At 63.2% G+C, this 16,286-nt stretch overlaps 1 protein-coding gene across 2 annotated transcripts; it reads right to left on the bottom strand.

Annotated features, from left to right (window-relative positions):
• Positions 1-1,448: 1,448 nt before the first annotated feature.
• Positions 1,449-15,852, bottom strand: SLC38A3 (solute carrier family 38 member 3). Of its 2 annotated transcripts, XM_082059932.1 has the most exons (16): positions 15,723-15,852; positions 8,054-8,205; positions 7,804-7,888; positions 7,593-7,708; positions 7,050-7,123; positions 6,877-6,969; positions 6,701-6,782; positions 5,784-5,866; positions 5,596-5,654; positions 4,974-5,147; positions 4,760-4,839; positions 4,212-4,312; positions 3,986-4,110; positions 3,509-3,653; positions 2,940-3,043; positions 1,449-2,830 (listed from the first exon to the last, which is right to left on the bottom strand). In XM_082059932.1, exons 2-16 carry the CDS (start codon positions 8,161-8,163, stop codon positions 2,726-2,728), a joined length of 1,536 nt encoding a protein of 511 aa, XP_081916058.1. In that variant the 5' UTR covers positions 8,164-8,205; positions 15,723-15,852; the 3' UTR covers positions 1,449-2,725. The 2 variants fall into 2 exon arrangements, with proteins under 2 accessions (XP_081916058.1, XP_081916059.1); XM_082059933.1 differs by lacking the exon at positions 3,509-3,653.
• Positions 15,853-16,286: the final 434 nt, after the last annotated feature.

The raw sequence follows: 16,286 nt of genomic DNA, 5'->3' as shown, positions 1-16,286 counted from the left end.
CCCTTGGGAATCGGACCCCCCACGCAGCCCGAGGAGGGATCCCGGCTGTGCCAGCTGCCCCGCGGGGCTGGCCTGTGCCCAGGAAGCCGCCCCAGCTCCATGCCAAACCCCGGCAGAGCCTCGCCACCCGCCTGGGCTCCCCAGCTACTCCTCACCCCCCAAGCTGGCACCCACCGAGTGGGCTTCTGGGGCAGCAAGGGATGCTCCACTCTAGAAGCTGCCGTGCTAGTGGAAAGGGTGCAGCATCGTCCCACACAGCCCAGCCGTGTGAAGGGCCCGTGGGCCCGGTGTGGAGGCAGCAGGGCTGTTCCCGTGGGAGCGGGCCGCGGTGCTAACGAGGCTTCGCTAACGAGCTGGCGCTGTGCCCAGGCCTGGGGCCGGCTGCAGTAAAGCGCTGTCCGTGCCCGTGGGCAGGGGCAGAGAGGGGCCCGGGCTGGGGCTGTGGGGAGGAAGCCGTGCCATGGTACAGGGCTGGGGGGCTTGGCGCTGCCCACGGGGGGTACTGGGGGGCACCCGCTGCCCTGGCACCGGGAACAGGATGTCCCCAGCCCTAACTACAGGAGTCCTGCTGCCCGGGGGTCCCCTTCCCGGGGGTTCCGTTCCTCGGGGTCTCACTCCCGGGGGTCCCGCCGGCCGATCCTTGCGTGGGAGCGCAGCGCCCCCTGGCGCCCGTGGAGCCCAGCGCCCCCGGGTGCGTGTCCCCGCGAGTCTGCTGTTCCCACCGCTGCGCTGCTGGCCCCGCGTCCTTCTGCCTGTGTCCCGGCGAGCGTCCCGCTGTGTGTATCCGTGTCTGCCTGTCCACGTGGTTGCGTAGGAGTGTCTGTATGTCCGTGCCTTCCCGTGTACATCTGTGCATGAGCCCACTGACCCTGTGCATGCATGTCTATTTGTCCTTTGCTGTCCTCTTGCACACCTGTGCATCCATATGCATGTGTCTGTACATCCATGCTGTGCATTCATGTGCAGATGCTGTGCATGTATTATTTATTATTATATGGACTTATTAATATGTGCATGCTGCCCCCGTGTATGTCCGTGCATCCATGTGCCTGTGTGTCCACATGCCGTGCTGTCCCGGGATGCTGTATGCCAGGTGCCAGCCTGTGTTCCAGCTCCTCACCCTCCCCAGTGATGCCCGAGACCTGGGCACATTCACATCTTTATTCTCAGTGCCAGAGAGAGCCAGCTGGCCTCCTCGCCAGCACAGACATCATCCCCACAGATAATTTAAAAGCGTCACCCGCCCAGCATGGCCAGAGGTGGCCACAGGGCAGCTGGGCTGGGGATGGGGACACCAGGGCCGTGCTGCAGCCAGCAGCCCCAAGGCAATTGCAAGGGTCTGCCAAGCCCCTCACCGGCACCAGGTCATGGCCCTTCCCCTCCACCCCATATAGATACATACATTATAACAGAGCTACCCAGAGCAACACAACACATTAAAAAAAATCTACTCTTATATACAGTATTTATAAAAAGCACCCCAGCCTCCACCACCCTGGTAAAAAAATATGTCTCTTATGAACTTCACTGCAGGACAGCCCCCGACCCGTGCTGCCCACCCTGCCGGGCTGTCCCCCCACGGGAAAGGGAGGTGCCGGGTGGGAGAGCTGCTCTCAGGATTTTGGCATGGCATGGGGCATCCCAGCAGCACGGATGGATGGTTGGATGGATGGGGGTAAGTGGGTGGGTGGATGGGAGGTGGGAGAGGCCAGTGGAGGCCTGCGCGCTGGCCCTGGGTGCAAGGCGAGAAGGGCCAGCTTGGGTTCAGGGGTGCCCCTCACCCTGCCATCTGGGCACACAGAAAGGGGGGTGGCTCTGGAGCCCCAAGCTGGCCCCCAGTGAGTGATGCCCCCAGCGAGTGATGCCCCCAGCCCCCACAACCCCACCCGCACCCCTCATAAGGGCCCAAGCCCTGGGCAAACAAGCTGCACCATGGGCAGGATGCTAGAGGGCGTCGAGCCCCTGGTGGGCACGTCACCTCCCCAGAGCAATGCAGTTGGTTTCCAAGTATGGCCTGGGGGTCACCAGGGTCCTGTCCAAGGGCACCGGGAGCCAGCAATTCCCTGGTGGGCTCAAGAGCAGCGTGCTGGGTCCCACCAGCCATGGCAGCAGGACCACGCTCACCCGTGGGGCCAGGGTGCCCCCCAGATGCCGGAACAGTGGGGCAGCATGTCATCAGGGACAGGGGGACTAGGGAGAGATGGCAGATGGCTTGGGCGTGGGCACTGCCAGGGTCTCACTGCCCTGCCAGACCCCAGTCTGCTGCAGACACTGTTCATCAGGGTTCTTGGTGCTGCCCAGGGGGACCAGGACATTGCCCTGGCCCTCGGCCCCCGTGGGGGGCAGTGCCCACTGCCGGCAGCTCGGGGTGTGCAGAGACGAGCTCCAGCTGACAGCCAGCTCCCGGTGAGGTAGGGCAGTAGTATGCTCCCCATTTTACAGATGGGGAAACTGAGGCGCAGAGCAGGGAGGGTACCCACTGGAAAAAGCAGGGGGCGCACAGCATCTGCCCCAGGCTCACTGCCCCATCCTGGGCACAGGTCAGGGGGTCCCTGCACCTGCCATGGCTCATACCCCCACCACCACCACCATGGGTGACGGGCAGTGACAGCGGAGGGTCCCCAGGTTAGCCCACTGAGGCTGGGGAATGGGGCTGAGCGCAGGGTCGGCTCTCCCTGGAACACCAGTGGGTGGGGGGCAGGTTGGTGTGGGCACCCAGCGCCAGCTAGTGGCTGCCACCGCCCTTCCCCCCACCTGTGGCCCAGTCGATGATGATGAAGCTCAAGCTCATGACCATGAAGAGCACCCCAAGGAGGGCAAAACAGGCAGCCTGTGGGGACAGGGCAGGGGGTCAGGGACAGCCAGGGTGATGGGGTCTCCAGCCCAGACCTGGGACCCCCATCCCTGTCCCCATTTCTGTCCCCCCTCCTTGCGCTTACCAAGATTTTGGGGGTAGAGCGCAGTGGCTCCTTGTCCTTGGGCATGATGCGGATGTAGAAGATGGCAGGGAAGATGAAGATGAGGCAGGGTGCAGAGGTGGCACCTGGAGCAGACAGGGACAGAGCGGGCAGAAGCCCCCACCCCACAGCTCAGCCTCACTAGCCCCACTGCCAGGCCAGGTCCTGTCCACCCCCCATCATCCCCAGCCCTGGCAAAGCTTTCCAGGAACCCAGGGACACCGTGTCCTGGCACTGTCCCCGTGACCCCCCCAGCCAGAGCCCTGGCACCAAGCCGGGTGCTGAGAGGAGGGAGCTCAGCTTAGAGGATCGAGGGAAATACCCAGAGGAAGCACAAGTGCTGGCTGGCAATTCAGCAAGCGGCCAGCACTGCACCACAGGAACCAGCTTGCTGGGACAGGAATGGGGTTCCCCATACACCGTCCAGTCCCAGCACGGTGAGGAAAGGGAAACTGAGGCACAGGGAGATCAGGCAACGCCCAGCGCCAGGCAGGGGCTGCCTGCCATGCACAGTGCCTGGGTGGGGACAGGAGAGGGGCGCTGCCACACACCTATCAAGCCAAAGATGCCGAGGATGGAGGGGGCAAAGATGACCAGCAGGTTGATGAAGGTCAGCAGGACCACAGCAATGGCAACGTGGCGGATCCAGCTGAAGTCCTTCCCTTGGAACAGCATCTGCTGGATGGCCCGGCGTACCTGGGGCCAGGGACAGGCTGTTACTCTCTGTCCTGGAGCTAGGGCCCATTTCATGTCCTGTCCCCGCAGTCCTGACTGTCCCTGTCACTCCTTCCCCTGCCGAAGCCCTGTCCCCATGGCACTGCTGGTCCCCATCCCCCCTGCCCCAGGCCTGTCCCTGACACCCATCCAGTCTCATTCCTCAATCCCTGCAGCCCCCACCGATCCCTGCAACCCTGTCCCCAGGCCTCAGCCCCATCACTGTCCCAGTTTCCCCTCTGAAAGCCTGGTGCCAAAGCCCTGTGGCAGCCAGGGGTGACAGTACCAGCTGGCATCCCTGCAGGGTCACTCACCGGGAAGAGGACGATGGGAACAGTGAGGGTGACAGCTGTCAGCACAGCCACCCGCACACACAGGATGAGCACGTCAAAGGGGTCCACCTTGTTGTAGGTGTGCAGCAGCTCCGACTCCACACCGCCTGCAAGCACCAGTGGGGAGCCACTGGGTCAGCCCTGGCCCCACCATCGTCCCCGTACCGGCATCCCGGCAGGACCCCCAGCCCCTTCCCCCAGGGCTCACCGTAGAACGTGAGGTAGCCAAAGAGGGCAGCCAAGAAGTACATGAGGTACATGACAGCAATGGAGATGTTGGAGATGCACTGCATCTTCTTCTTGGAGGGGCTGCAGGGGACAGCAGTCTCAGCACGGCCCCCATGGCCAAGTCTACTCTGGTGCTATCCTACCCGCCGGCACTGAGTACCCGCCCAGCAAGGAGGAGTGATGCTGGGACACCCTGGGGTGCGCAGGGACTGTGCAGAGAGGCATTGTGTCCCCCTCCCCAGGCTGTGTGGTGGGTCAGATCACCCACCACCAACCACCCACCCTGGGTCATAACAACCACCTCCCAGGGATGATACCACCCACCCACCCATTCCAGGTTGTATCACCCACCTACTGGGACTGATGTCACCCATCCCAGGTCCTACCACCCACCCAGGTTCGTATCACCCACCGTATCCCCACAATGCCCCGGTGCAGGTCCCACACCCAGAGGGCACTGCCTTGCAGTGGGTGCCAGACAAAAGCCACAGATCACACTCTCGGTGGGTGCTCCCATCCAGGACTCACTCCTTCAGCTCGGTGTAGATGGGCAGGACCTCTGGGTGGCAGACAAAGGCGAAGGCCATGATGGGGATGGTGTACGCCGTCTGTGTGAGAGGGGGGCAGCTGAGCACGAGGACCCAAGCTGGCAGGTGCCACCAGCACCAGGACCACCTGGCTTCATGGGGTGCACAGGGTGGGGGCACACCCAGAACCCCAGGGCTGCATCCTGAGCACCCACCTGGGAGTTCAGGGTGAAGAAGCTGGGGGTGCAGGTGCCCTGCTCAGGGGTCTGGAGGACAGTGTAGCCATTCTGGTAGTCACTGGTGCTGACAGGGGTGGCATTGAGGCTGCCCGTGAGGTTCCACTCCTGCTCGGGGAGTGGGCAGGGGATCTGGAACTTCTTATAGATGACCTGGGGTGGGAGGTACATGGGGACAGTCAGTGCCTGGTGCCAGCACTCCCCAGCACCACCTGTCCGAGCTGCAACAGCACTCTTTGCCAGCGGTGCCCTGCAGCAATGCTGTCCCCCCAGCAATGCTCCCCCCCAGCGATGCTGCCCCCCGGCCTGCCCCAGCGAGGGTGGCAGCGGGTCAGAGCGGAGCAGTGGCACGTGGAGGGGCTGCACGCGTGGCTTTTCCCCCGGCACCCTCTGCCTTCCCTTTTGCCTGACACTTGGCTCCTTCAGCCAAAAATAAACCAGCAGTGTGACAGCACCACCACAGCGTTTCCACAGCCTGGAGCACCCGCTGTCCCCGCTGATCCCACTGCCACTGCAGCTCGCAGCCTGGCTGCACACCAGTGGAGCCGTGCACCCTGGCAGAAGGGATGCTCAGTGTCCACAGCCACCGGCCGGTGCTCACCGAGATGAGGAAGAAGCCCATACAGCTGAGGGAGAAGCCGCTGGCGTAGCCGAGGTAGCCTGCAAAGGGAGGAGAGCAGCTGGTGGGTGCAGGCAGGACCCCCACACTGTCTGGGTGCCCTGTCCTTGCCCACCAGTCCCAGGCTGGCACCATCACCCCATGGGAGCCCTGGGGTCCCCATGACTTACCCAGCTGCTTCATGAGGGCCAGGGGTAGGATAACAGTGATGGAAACCAGGATCACCAGGTAGTTCCCGTTCATGTACCAGTCCCTGGAAGGAGAGGGCCTGCTCACCACCAGGGCACAGGGAGCTATTGTGTGGGGGCTGTCTGCTAATAGTGGGGACCCCAGGGCTGGCAACACCAGAGACCCTGGAGCTGGCACTGTTGGAGCCCTGAGCTGGCACCCTCAGAGACGCTGGCATCTCTAAGGCTGGCATCCCTGCTGTGCCAGCATCCCTGGGGACCCAGAAGGTGGGGTCATGCCTACCCCCACAGTGGCATACACCCAAGGGCTAGATCTGCTGCGGACAGGCTGAGAACTGCTCTTCTCAGTATATCTACTGATGAGCATCCTGGCAGCAGGAGGACATTAAGGACAAGGGTACCAGCACCTGCAAGGGGGCTCAGCCAGGTTCTCAGTGCCCCAGGTGGAACGAGCTGCCCAGTCACCCATGGGGCAGGACCCCTGCCCAGCCCCAGTCCCATGTGCAGTCAAGCAGCTGGAGTCCAGCCTGGCTGGGTCACCCAGCCCTGGGCTGGTGGAGGTCTCAGTGGCAGCTCTGCCCAGTATGTGCGCGGCTCTCACCCCTGGGGATGTGGGCACAGCATGGGGGGGACTCATTCCCAACCAGAGCTCCTGTGTAACCCCCGCTGCCCCAGGCTCTGCTCAAGGAGGAAAGCTTGATCCCAAGGGGATGTGAGGAGCAGGGATTGGAAGTTCAACCCGGTTTAATCCCACCCAGGGGCTTATTCAGCACTGACAGTTATCAAAAATAGTAGTGGCTTAATGGCACTAAATCCCTGCCATGGGCTGCACAGCTGGAGATGAAGTCCAGCGCCTGCCCGGGGAAGGCACGCAGGCAGCGCAGGCAGGAGGCACTCACGTGGTCTTCTCCTCCAGGTTTAGGAAGGTCTGGATGACAAGAGGCACTTCAGATTTGATGATGTACAGGTAGCTGGACATGGCTGCAGGGCAGAGCAAGGTCATGCTACGCTGGTGTGGTCCAGTCCCATGCTCCCCGCCAGCCCCACTGAGTCCCCTTCCCAGTCCCATCCTCACCTCCGATGTTCTGCAGAGTGATGGCAATGGCTGCAGCCATCTTCCCCGGCGTGCCGAAGGCTCGGTAGCCCAGCTGCTCATAGGCACGGATGCCTGTGGGACAGAGAGTGATGGTGGGGTGAGGGTTGGGAGGGGACTCCCCGGCATGGCCCCACCAGGGACCCAGCACTCACCCACGATGCCAGAGGACTTGAGAAGCAGGTGGATGGAGTAGCTGGAGAGAAGGGCCACCGCTGTCAGGAGGAAGCTGCAGGAGGACAGAGATGTCATCAGCAGGTCACAGCACCAGGCTCAGACACAGCCTTGGGGCAAACACACACAGGCAGGCTCTGCGGGCAGGCAGCCGTCCTGGCAGCCACCAGGCCCCTCGCCTCAGCACTGGCCCACAGGATGGAAGGGCCAAGGGATGTGGACACCCCACGGCCGTGGTGCTGCCCCAGCCCAGGGTGTCTGTGTCTGCACACCTGAGGGAGGCCAGCACCCACATCCTTTGGGTAAATCTGGTCAAGGCAGCCCAGCCCTCATCCTCCTCCTCCTCCCCAGTGGGGCACAGTGCCCGGTAGGGACAGACAAGCTCATGCCAGGGACAGGCATTGCTCAGGTAGCAGAACACTGGTCGCTGTGTCACCTGTGTCTCTGGCACCCACCGATCCCCTTGGAGAAGCCCCCCACACCTGGCACCCCGGCACAAGCCCCCGCAGGCATGTGGCACTCACAGGAAGAGGATGATGCCAGTGTTGGCCATGGCATAGGCCAGCCCCAGGATGCCACTGCCCATGATGGCATTGCTCAGGTTGAAGACAGACATCCCAAAAGACGTCTTCCCTTCGAACTGCACACAGGAGACACAACAGGGAGGGGATACAATGGTCACACCAGTAGCCGCCCCCATCCCACCACCACTGTGGTTTCTGCAACAATACTCACATCAGTGAAGTGCGTCTGCTTCTTCTCAGCGCCGTGGGGCAGGAACTCCTCCATCTCAGCCACACCAGACTGGTTCTCCTCAAACCTGGTCACCAGAAGGAGGGGATGAAGCCAAAGCAGAGCCGGGGGCTGCCATGCCCCCTCCATGGCCAGGCAGCACTGTCTGGCATCACACGAGCAGGGAGCAGCTGGGAGGACATCCCCAGCATTGCCAGGGTGCTGTCGTCCCTGCTTGTCCCCATGCCTCTACCTGTCACCCGTGAGCGAGGGGATGGTGGAGGCAGTGAGCATGGCCGAGTGCTTCCCATTAGGCACCAACTCCACCATCTCAGCCTGGAGGGGCACGTCCGTGGTGTCCATGGTGAGGAGGCTGCTGGGCTCGCTGTGGGCTCTCCTTGGTCTCTGCAAGAGGGGGACAAAGGGGTCCAGCTCTGGGCAGGAGTTCCTACAGGTTCCTCATCTGCTGGGGATGCCAGAGTCTGTCTCAGCACCAGCACTGGTGGCAATGCAGGGACAGGCACCCCAGGGATGTCCAGGGATGTCCATCACCACAGCTGGACTTCTCCGTTCTACCCGCTCAGCACACAATGCCCTGAGGACCTCACTCCATCTCTGACAGCCCCACAAGGGTCCCCAGTGAGGACTGTCCCCTTGCCAAGCCAGCTGTCCCACAGGCCACCCTGTGGGGCTGCCCCATTCCCCTGCCTGCAGCACAGTGCCAGCCCTGCAGCCTCTGCCCAGCTCCACTCCCATGCCTGCGGCTCTCAGTGCCGTGCCTCAGTTTCCCCTCACAGAGACGGGTACCAATAGGCAAGTGGGGGCATTTAGGAGGGCAGCTGGGGACAGAGTGGGGAGCTCAGGGACCCCCCAGCCACCGCTGTTACATAAAGCCTGTGGCGCTGCCCAACGCAAAGGGCTCCCTCGTGTCCCACTGCCTGAGGCTGGCGCTGCTGGGATGCCAAGGCAGGGGGCTCAGTAGCACGTCAGGGCTGGACAAACGGAGCAGGAAAGAGCGCAGGTCCGGGAGACAGCTCCTTGGCAGGGGCAGGCAGCCAGGCTGCCGAGCGCGGGACGCCTTGGCACGCCGCACAAAGCTGCCTCTGTGTGAGCCCTGGCCCTCCCCGTCCCGCTGGGAAACGGTACAAGGTGGCTTTCTGGGGCAGGCTGGCAGCCGGGTCAGGGTCCCCTGCCACCCCCAAAGCCCGGGGGGGCTGGGGTCCTGTCTGCCCGGCTCAGGGGGCTCCACCTTGGCTCCACATCCAACCAAGGAATGATGCCACTGGGTCCGAGGTAAGGGCTGGCTGGGATGCAGTTAGGTCCCTACCCCATGAGGATGCTGCTGCCCAGTCACCCCAGTGCCTGGGTTCCCCACAGGGTGAGCAGGGGATACAGGTGTCTTTGTGCTCCCCAGAGGATCAGCAGCCCCAAGGACCAGGCGAGTCTTCCCAAGGCACTGCTGGGGTGGGGAGATGCTGGGGACAGCAGCCCCCTGGCATGCAGGGGAAGGATGTCACAGCGGGGTGTGGCTGCCAGCACCTCCGGGCTCCTGAGCTGCTGCCCTGCTTGTCTGTGCCCGTCCAGGCTACCAAGGAGACCTGGCAGGGTCATCCCAGGCCACATGCTGGTTACTGGCAGTGCCAGGGGGACAAGCCACTAAGGCTGGCATGAGGTGGGGGGCACATGGCCAGGTCACTCCGCCAGTGGCACCCAGCCTGGTAAGGAAACTGAGGCAGAGCACAGGCCAGTGGGGACCAGAGCAGGGAGACTCAGCTGTGCAGAGGAAGAGAGGGAAGGGCAGGACAGGCACTGGGTGATGATTTACCCCTTCTGCTAGGCCTCCGCTTGGGCTGGATCCAGCACGAACAAGGCTGCCAGCGCGTTCAAACCACCATTAACTCTGCATCTTCCCGTCCGCCTCAGGCAGGCATTGCCAAACCCACTGCTCCCAGTACTGGACTTGAGGGGCGTCACCAGATCCCTGGTGCCCCATCACCTCCTGAAACCCCCAGCACGGCTGGGCTGCCGGAAGGCAGGGCTCCGCTGCATCCCGCAGCCATGGGCAGGAGCCGCCTGCTCCCCCTGCCCGCTCCCCCGCGGGCGCCGGGGAGGCTGGGCGCTCTCCTCTGCAGCCCTGTTCTTCTCCCAGGTTATAATTACACCTCGCCGGCGGCTCAGGAAATAGCACTTTCTTCCCTCAAGCACCTCTCAGAATAGCAAGCAACACAGGGCTCATTCGCATGCACCAGGCTTAGTGCTGTCACCCAGACGCTTCCTCCCGCTGGGCAGCACTGGCACAGCTCTGGTACAAGCCAAGCACAGCCCTGGCACTGCTTACCACCACCTCCCCGGCTGTTCCTGGCCTTTGCCCTTTGACCAGGGTCTCCCAGTGGCGGCGACTGTGGACGGAGGGGAGATGAAAGGGGAGGTGACGGGAGACGCTTCGATCGGCCAGAGCGTGCCCTGCCTGTCGCTGTTTGCCTTGTGATAAGGCTGGGCAGAACAGCAAATACATGGAGAGGGTGGCCCTGTCGTGAGTTCTCCCAGGGCTGGGGGCGGTGGGTTCACCCCTGTCCCCGTGTGCCCACCTCAGTGGGGACCCTCTGCTCTGGGCAAAGATCATCTCCCTGGGGATCTCCTCCCGCAGCGTGCCAGCCCCAAGAGTGCCAGCCCGTGGTGGGGCTGCTATGCTGCTGCATGGATGGCGTGGGCACAGTCACATGCGTGGGCTCAGTCCCCCCCACTGTGGCACCCAGGGCCGTGTCCCTGGGAGTGCTGAAGCAGCTGCACTGGTTTCCCAGTGTGCGCCGCTCTGCTGCCTGCCAGCTCCGGCTGACAAGGACGGTGACAGCCCCACTGCACCGAGACCTCCCACCTCTCCCTACGCAGCCCAAGCTCTCCAGGGGGCTGTTCCTACTGCCCCACTCCTCGGTGACACTGGTGACATCATTCACCCCTCTTGTGTGGCCAGGCAGCCCCAGCCGGGCCCCGGTGCCGTCCCGCAGCCCCCCCTACGGGGAAGGCCGAGCTGTATGCGAGGGGCCGCACGTACCGTCCCCGCCGGCCACGTCTGCGCGGTAGGGGAGGCTACGTTTGGTCTCGCACGCCGCGTCCCCGCCAGCACAGACGCCTGCCCAGCCCTTGCCGGGACGGGGAGATGCATGTGGAACTCCCAGACCAGGCAGCCCTGGTGTCACTGCAGCCTTCCCCAAGGACCAGGACGCAACCGCGGGGGATCCACTCCTGGAAGGCACTGCATCCCTCTGTTGACACCTCACTTCCACCCGGACTTGTTTTGAAAAGTGGACGATCCCAGCTGGGAGCGAGGTGCAGCCGGGAGCGGGGTGGCCAGGACAGGGGCGCTCTCTCAGCAATGCCAGTGGGACGTGTCGGACGGGGCTCCAGCACACCCGCAGCATCACCAGGAGGATTTGTACCAGACAGGAAAGCCTGGCCCTTGTGCTGTGCCGGTTCCCGTGGTCAGACCTCGGCATGGCACGGTCCCTGCCACAGCACACCGTGCCGTCGGGAGTATGGCACACACAGGGACCAGCAGCTGCTGCCTGCCGGCCCTGTCTGTGCCACACGGCACCAGTCCAGGGTGCGATGACCCACTGTGTCCTGTAGCACCATCTGTGGGCACCCACTGCTCTCATCTACTAGGGACAAACGCTCCTGCCCGCCCTAGCAGTGAGGGGGTGCTCCCCCAGGGCTGCAGACCCCCACAGGGCAGACTCCCTCCCCATCTCTTCTCCCTTCGCAGATGAATCCCAGCTAATCCGTCCCAGCTGAGGCCGCGGGACTATTCCGGGTGGTAATCCGGCTTTAGCACCAAGCCTGCCACAGCTGCCAGCCTGCGTGCTCACAGCCAGGTACCCCACTGCTGCCGGTGTGTGCTGAGGGATTGGCAGCAAGACCTCCCTGCCTGCCTGCCCAGGTGGCTGTTCAGGTTTCAGCTGAGCCAGGCATGCACACGTCTCATGTTCCCTGGGGCTGCGCTGCTGGCAGAGCCCTCCCAGAGATATGGGCAGGGATGCCCGCCATGTCCCTCCACTGCCATCAGCCCCCAGACCTGGAATTACCTCTGGCGCTGCTGCCGAGCACAGGGTGACCCCCAGCCTGGGGTCCCTTGTCAGTCCCCTGGACTGCTATTGGGATGGGGTGACCCCAGCCTGGGGTCCCTGGCCAGCCCTTGGCACCACCACGGGGCACAGAGCAGATCTGGGGCAACAGCCTGAACATCGGGGCTCCCTAGGCATCAGCTCCCCAGAAAGGCTGGTCACAGCAGGGCAGGCACATGCAGCAGGGACCCCCACATTCCTCTCTTTGCCCCTCCACAGAAAAAAACCCCTGGGGTGGCCCTGGGAGCTCAGGCACTGGGAACAAAACAAGTGTGAACCTGCGGGAGCTGGGCCTGCCCTTCCCCTCTCCCAGCACACACAGATGTGGCTTTCCCCTGACCTGCCTCCTAAAATTAGCAGCTCAAACCTGTTTTTAAACCTAGAGCATTTCTCTGCCAACATCCCAGCCAAGTGAAGGTGGTGCCATCGTCCCACCTCCCCCAGGTCTGGTGGGTACTTAGAAGAGTAATTCCGTCCACCCAGGAGCATGGCTGGGCATCCCACCTTTGGGATGAGGGCTCTGGGGTGCACCCCGATGTGCATGGGGATACCATCAGCTGCAGGGAAGGACAGTTGGAGACAACCTGCACAGTGCACAACTGGAGAGCCCCACTGTAGATCCTCCCCAAACAGACCACCTGGAGACCCCCATGAGATAGCCCCACCAGACAGCCATGCCAACCAGCCCCACTCATGGTCCCAGCATAAGCAGGGCAGTGTGGTCGCCACTCCTGGGCTCACCTAACCCCAGGGCGGCCCAGGGTTCCAAACGCAAATATTGCACTGCAGCTCAGTCTCGGGCCAGGTGACGCTGCCGGTGCTCCGGCCAAGGCAGAATTGTCAGCAGCAAGAAGGAGCAGGTGGCTCTTGAAGCCATCATTGTAGCTAGCAGGGCTCCAGTGGCACTGACACCTGCCTTGGCAGCTCCAGGCCACCCCTGTCATGCAGGGAGCGCTGTCTAGCCAGGGTCTTTCCTCAAAGAGCACAAGTGGCACCCGTGTCCTCAGGGGCAGATCTGCCCAAGCCTGGGGATGTGCCTGCAGGCAGAGCGTGCCGGCTGGGCTGGCTCATGGCCACCAGCCCCAGCACCATCCTGCAGCAATGGGCATGCAGGGTCTGGAACACACCAGGGAGGGGAAAGGCACGAGAGGGGAGAGTGTGGCAGAGCCAAACTGGAGGGTTTTCCAGTGCCGGAGCCATGGCACAGCCCAGTTACAGCAATCCACTGCCAGTCGTGTACCCTAAAACAGGGACACAAGGAGAAGGAAGGGACCATAGGACAGGTACCAGCCACCACCATCACACCACATCCACCCACATCCAAGCACTGGTACCGAGGCATGCTGAGAAGAGTGGTGGGGAAACTGAGGCACATATAGGCCAGGCAGTGGCACGGGAGCCATGCCCAGCACCGGGACAGCCCGGCCTGCTGCTGACACAACCCGGCATGGAAGGAAGGTGTTGAGCCTGTGTGGGACAAGGTCAGGCAACAGATGAAGGTGGCAGCATGGGGACAAGACAGGGATGGGGACATGGTAGGTACAGTACGAGGCTGGCGGCACCCAGAGTGACTCTAGGGGAGGCTGGATGAGACAGCGGCTTGAGCCCAAGGTGTCTCAGTTGGCTCCAGGCTCCATGTCAGAATTTGCTTTAAACTTAAAACCTGTCAGGAGCTCAGGGCCACCCAGGGAAAACAGTGGCAAGGATGGTGGCACTGTAGGGACGTATGGGCAGGTAATAACCAAAAAAACATATGTTAGGTTTTCTATCACACCTCTGGAGATGCGTTTTGCCTTGGAAGAAAGGTGCTTTCCAGGAGTTCCCCCTCCCTGAAACACACCCGGCCTTGAGCAGGATGACACAGAGGGGTCAATGGCAAAAAATCCAAGCTGCCATTTGCTGTGGGCATTACTGGAGCCACCAGGAGGGACAAGCCTCAGCCACAGCCTCGTGTGTCCCCCAACACCCCCAGCACAGCACCCTGTCCCAGCTGAGGGCCATGACCTGCCCAAGCTTGGTGGGACCACCACTGTCCCCAACCCTACCACTGGGCCACCCCCATGCCTTCTCCCTGGTTTGGGGACAACAGGATCATGCTGATTGTCCCCCCACTGGCACAGGGGACCCAGCCAGCCCCGGACCTACGTCAGTGGATGGGGAGGTGCACAGCGACCGAGACCCATGCAGCGAGGAGGGCTGGGGACATGGGGGGCCCGTCCTGTCCCCAAACCACCTCTGTTTTCTCAAGGGCTGCATCTCCAAAGGAGCCCGTGGGATCCCACTCCTTCCCCCCGTCCCCACGCGCCAAGGAAAATAGGCTCTGCCGGTGCGTGTTTGTTTGCCGTGGCTGCGGCCCCGGCGTGTGATTACAGCTGCAGCGCGGCCGGGGGCTGCAGCGCCCTTTGCACCTCAGCCAGGGTCCCCTATGGTGCCGGCACCCCCACATTCTGCCCCAGGGCCAGCCAGGTTGCCCCCGCATCCCTGGCCACGAGAGCCAGGATCTGCTAACACTCAGTCCCTGGGGGACAGGACAGCACGATGGAGCACGGAGGTCTTTCTCTGGGGTGCCCCCATGAAGCTGGGGGGTGAATGCACACTGCTGGCCAGCAGCAGGGACCAGGCAGATCTAACGGCTCAGTTTGGGCAGGATCCAAATGTCAGTGGAAAATTCCCCATCTCCTCCGCGGCGAGTCGGCGCAGCCATGCCCTCCACAGCCAGTCAGGGCTCAGCCTCACGCTGGGGCTCTGCCTGCCCTCCATCCCACCTGCCAGTGACTTGCCAGGTCCCCTGGCTCGCCCATGCCACCGCAGAGCCAGTCCCTGGCACGGGGAGCCCAGGGCCAGCAGCCGCATGCTGTGCCTCAGTTTCCCCTTGCAGAAGGTTTCTCTCTGGCAGGACATTTGCAAGCCAACCCAGGCAGAGCGGGCCGCCATGCAGGTTGGCATGGGACACGCGTGGCCGGTGGGAACGCAATGTGCTGCCTGCCTTTCCACACTGCCGTCCCGGCCAGCCAGGCTCTATAAATACCCCGCGTTTTGGAAGCACTGCACGCAACAGCCAAGTCGAGCCCCGGCAGACCCCGTGGTGACCAGCATTGCTCTCCCTGGCCGTGCCCCCCGCTGGGCATCGCTCCTCACCCCAGCACCCTGACACCCGATCCCCGCCACAACCGCTTCCAGCCTTAAGAAACATATGTCATTCCCACGGGCAATTAAAAATTAAAGCGGAAAAAAAGTGAAAGAAAAGGGGGTTCGTGTGTTGGTGTTATTATCAGAGAAGTGAGTGGCGACGCCGAACGCTGCCGGCACCACACCGCGGGTAGGAACTTTGCCTGGGCGTTAGGGTGGAAAGGAGGCAAGGCAGGGCTCTGCCTTCGCTCTGCCCTCGCAGGATTTGTTACCCACCCGCGGGCGGGTTTCAGCAGCTGGAGAGGGAAGTGGCAGGAGAAAAGCAAAGCAAACAACCCCGGGGCGCTGCCACCTGCCCGGGCTGCCGGAGCCCCCGAGCCCGGAGCCCGCCTGTTCGGCTGCGGGAGGAGAACGAGAAGGAGGAGGGGAGCGGGGGATTGTGGAGAGCGCCGAGCTAGGGGAGGAGAGTGGGGCCGGGCAGAGGGTGAAGCGAGATGGGTAGGGGTGGGGGTTAAGAAGGGGTGAGGGGCGGCGGAAGAAGGGGAAGCGAGGGGTCCAAACCCTCGGCAGCCTCCAGGCACGGAGTTTCCCGAAGGAGAGGGCAAAAAGCACGGGAGTGCGTGCAGCTGGGGAGACTGGGAGAAACTGGGAGGGAGTAGGGGAGAAATTTACCTGCCCCCCTCTCCGGCGGTGCCTCTGCTGCGGGCTGGGGCGAGCAGCCCCCGGTGGCCGGTGCCGCGGATTAGAAACTATCCTGCGGCCGTAATCCCGGCCGAGCCGGAGATTAAACCGGAGCCGAGCCCGCCCCCAGCGCGGCGGCTCCCAATCTCCGCGCCGCCGGGGCAGCGTCAGGGCAGCGCCGGGGAGGGACCGGCCGCGGCGGGCAGAGCACCCGGCCCCGCCTCGCCCGCCGCCCCGTGGGCTATCGCCGCCCCACCGGGCATCCGTACCCCACTGGGCATCACCACTCTGCCGGGCATCAGTACCGAACCGAGCATCCCCATCCCACTGGGCATGGCCACCCCACGGGGTACCGCTGCCCCACCACGCATCACCATCCTACCTGGCATCATCACCCCACCTGGCATCACCACCCCACTGGACATCACTACCAGCAGCACCTGGGGGCTGCTGCTGGACACCAGTGGCCGACACTCAAAGCAACAGGGCGGTCACACTTACTCTAATCTAACCTGAAGGGCTAAATCCATTAGGTGTCAAGCGTGGGTGCTGGCT

The sequence above is a fragment of the Streptopelia decaocto genome, assembly GCF_964273445.1.
Source record: "Streptopelia decaocto genome assembly, chromosome: 8".
In the NCBI taxonomy this organism is placed as follows: Eukaryota; Metazoa; Chordata; class Aves; order Columbiformes; family Columbidae; genus Streptopelia; species Streptopelia decaocto.
The sequence above is the reverse complement of the archived record's forward strand: the minus strand, read 5'-3'. Positions and strand labels throughout refer to the sequence as shown.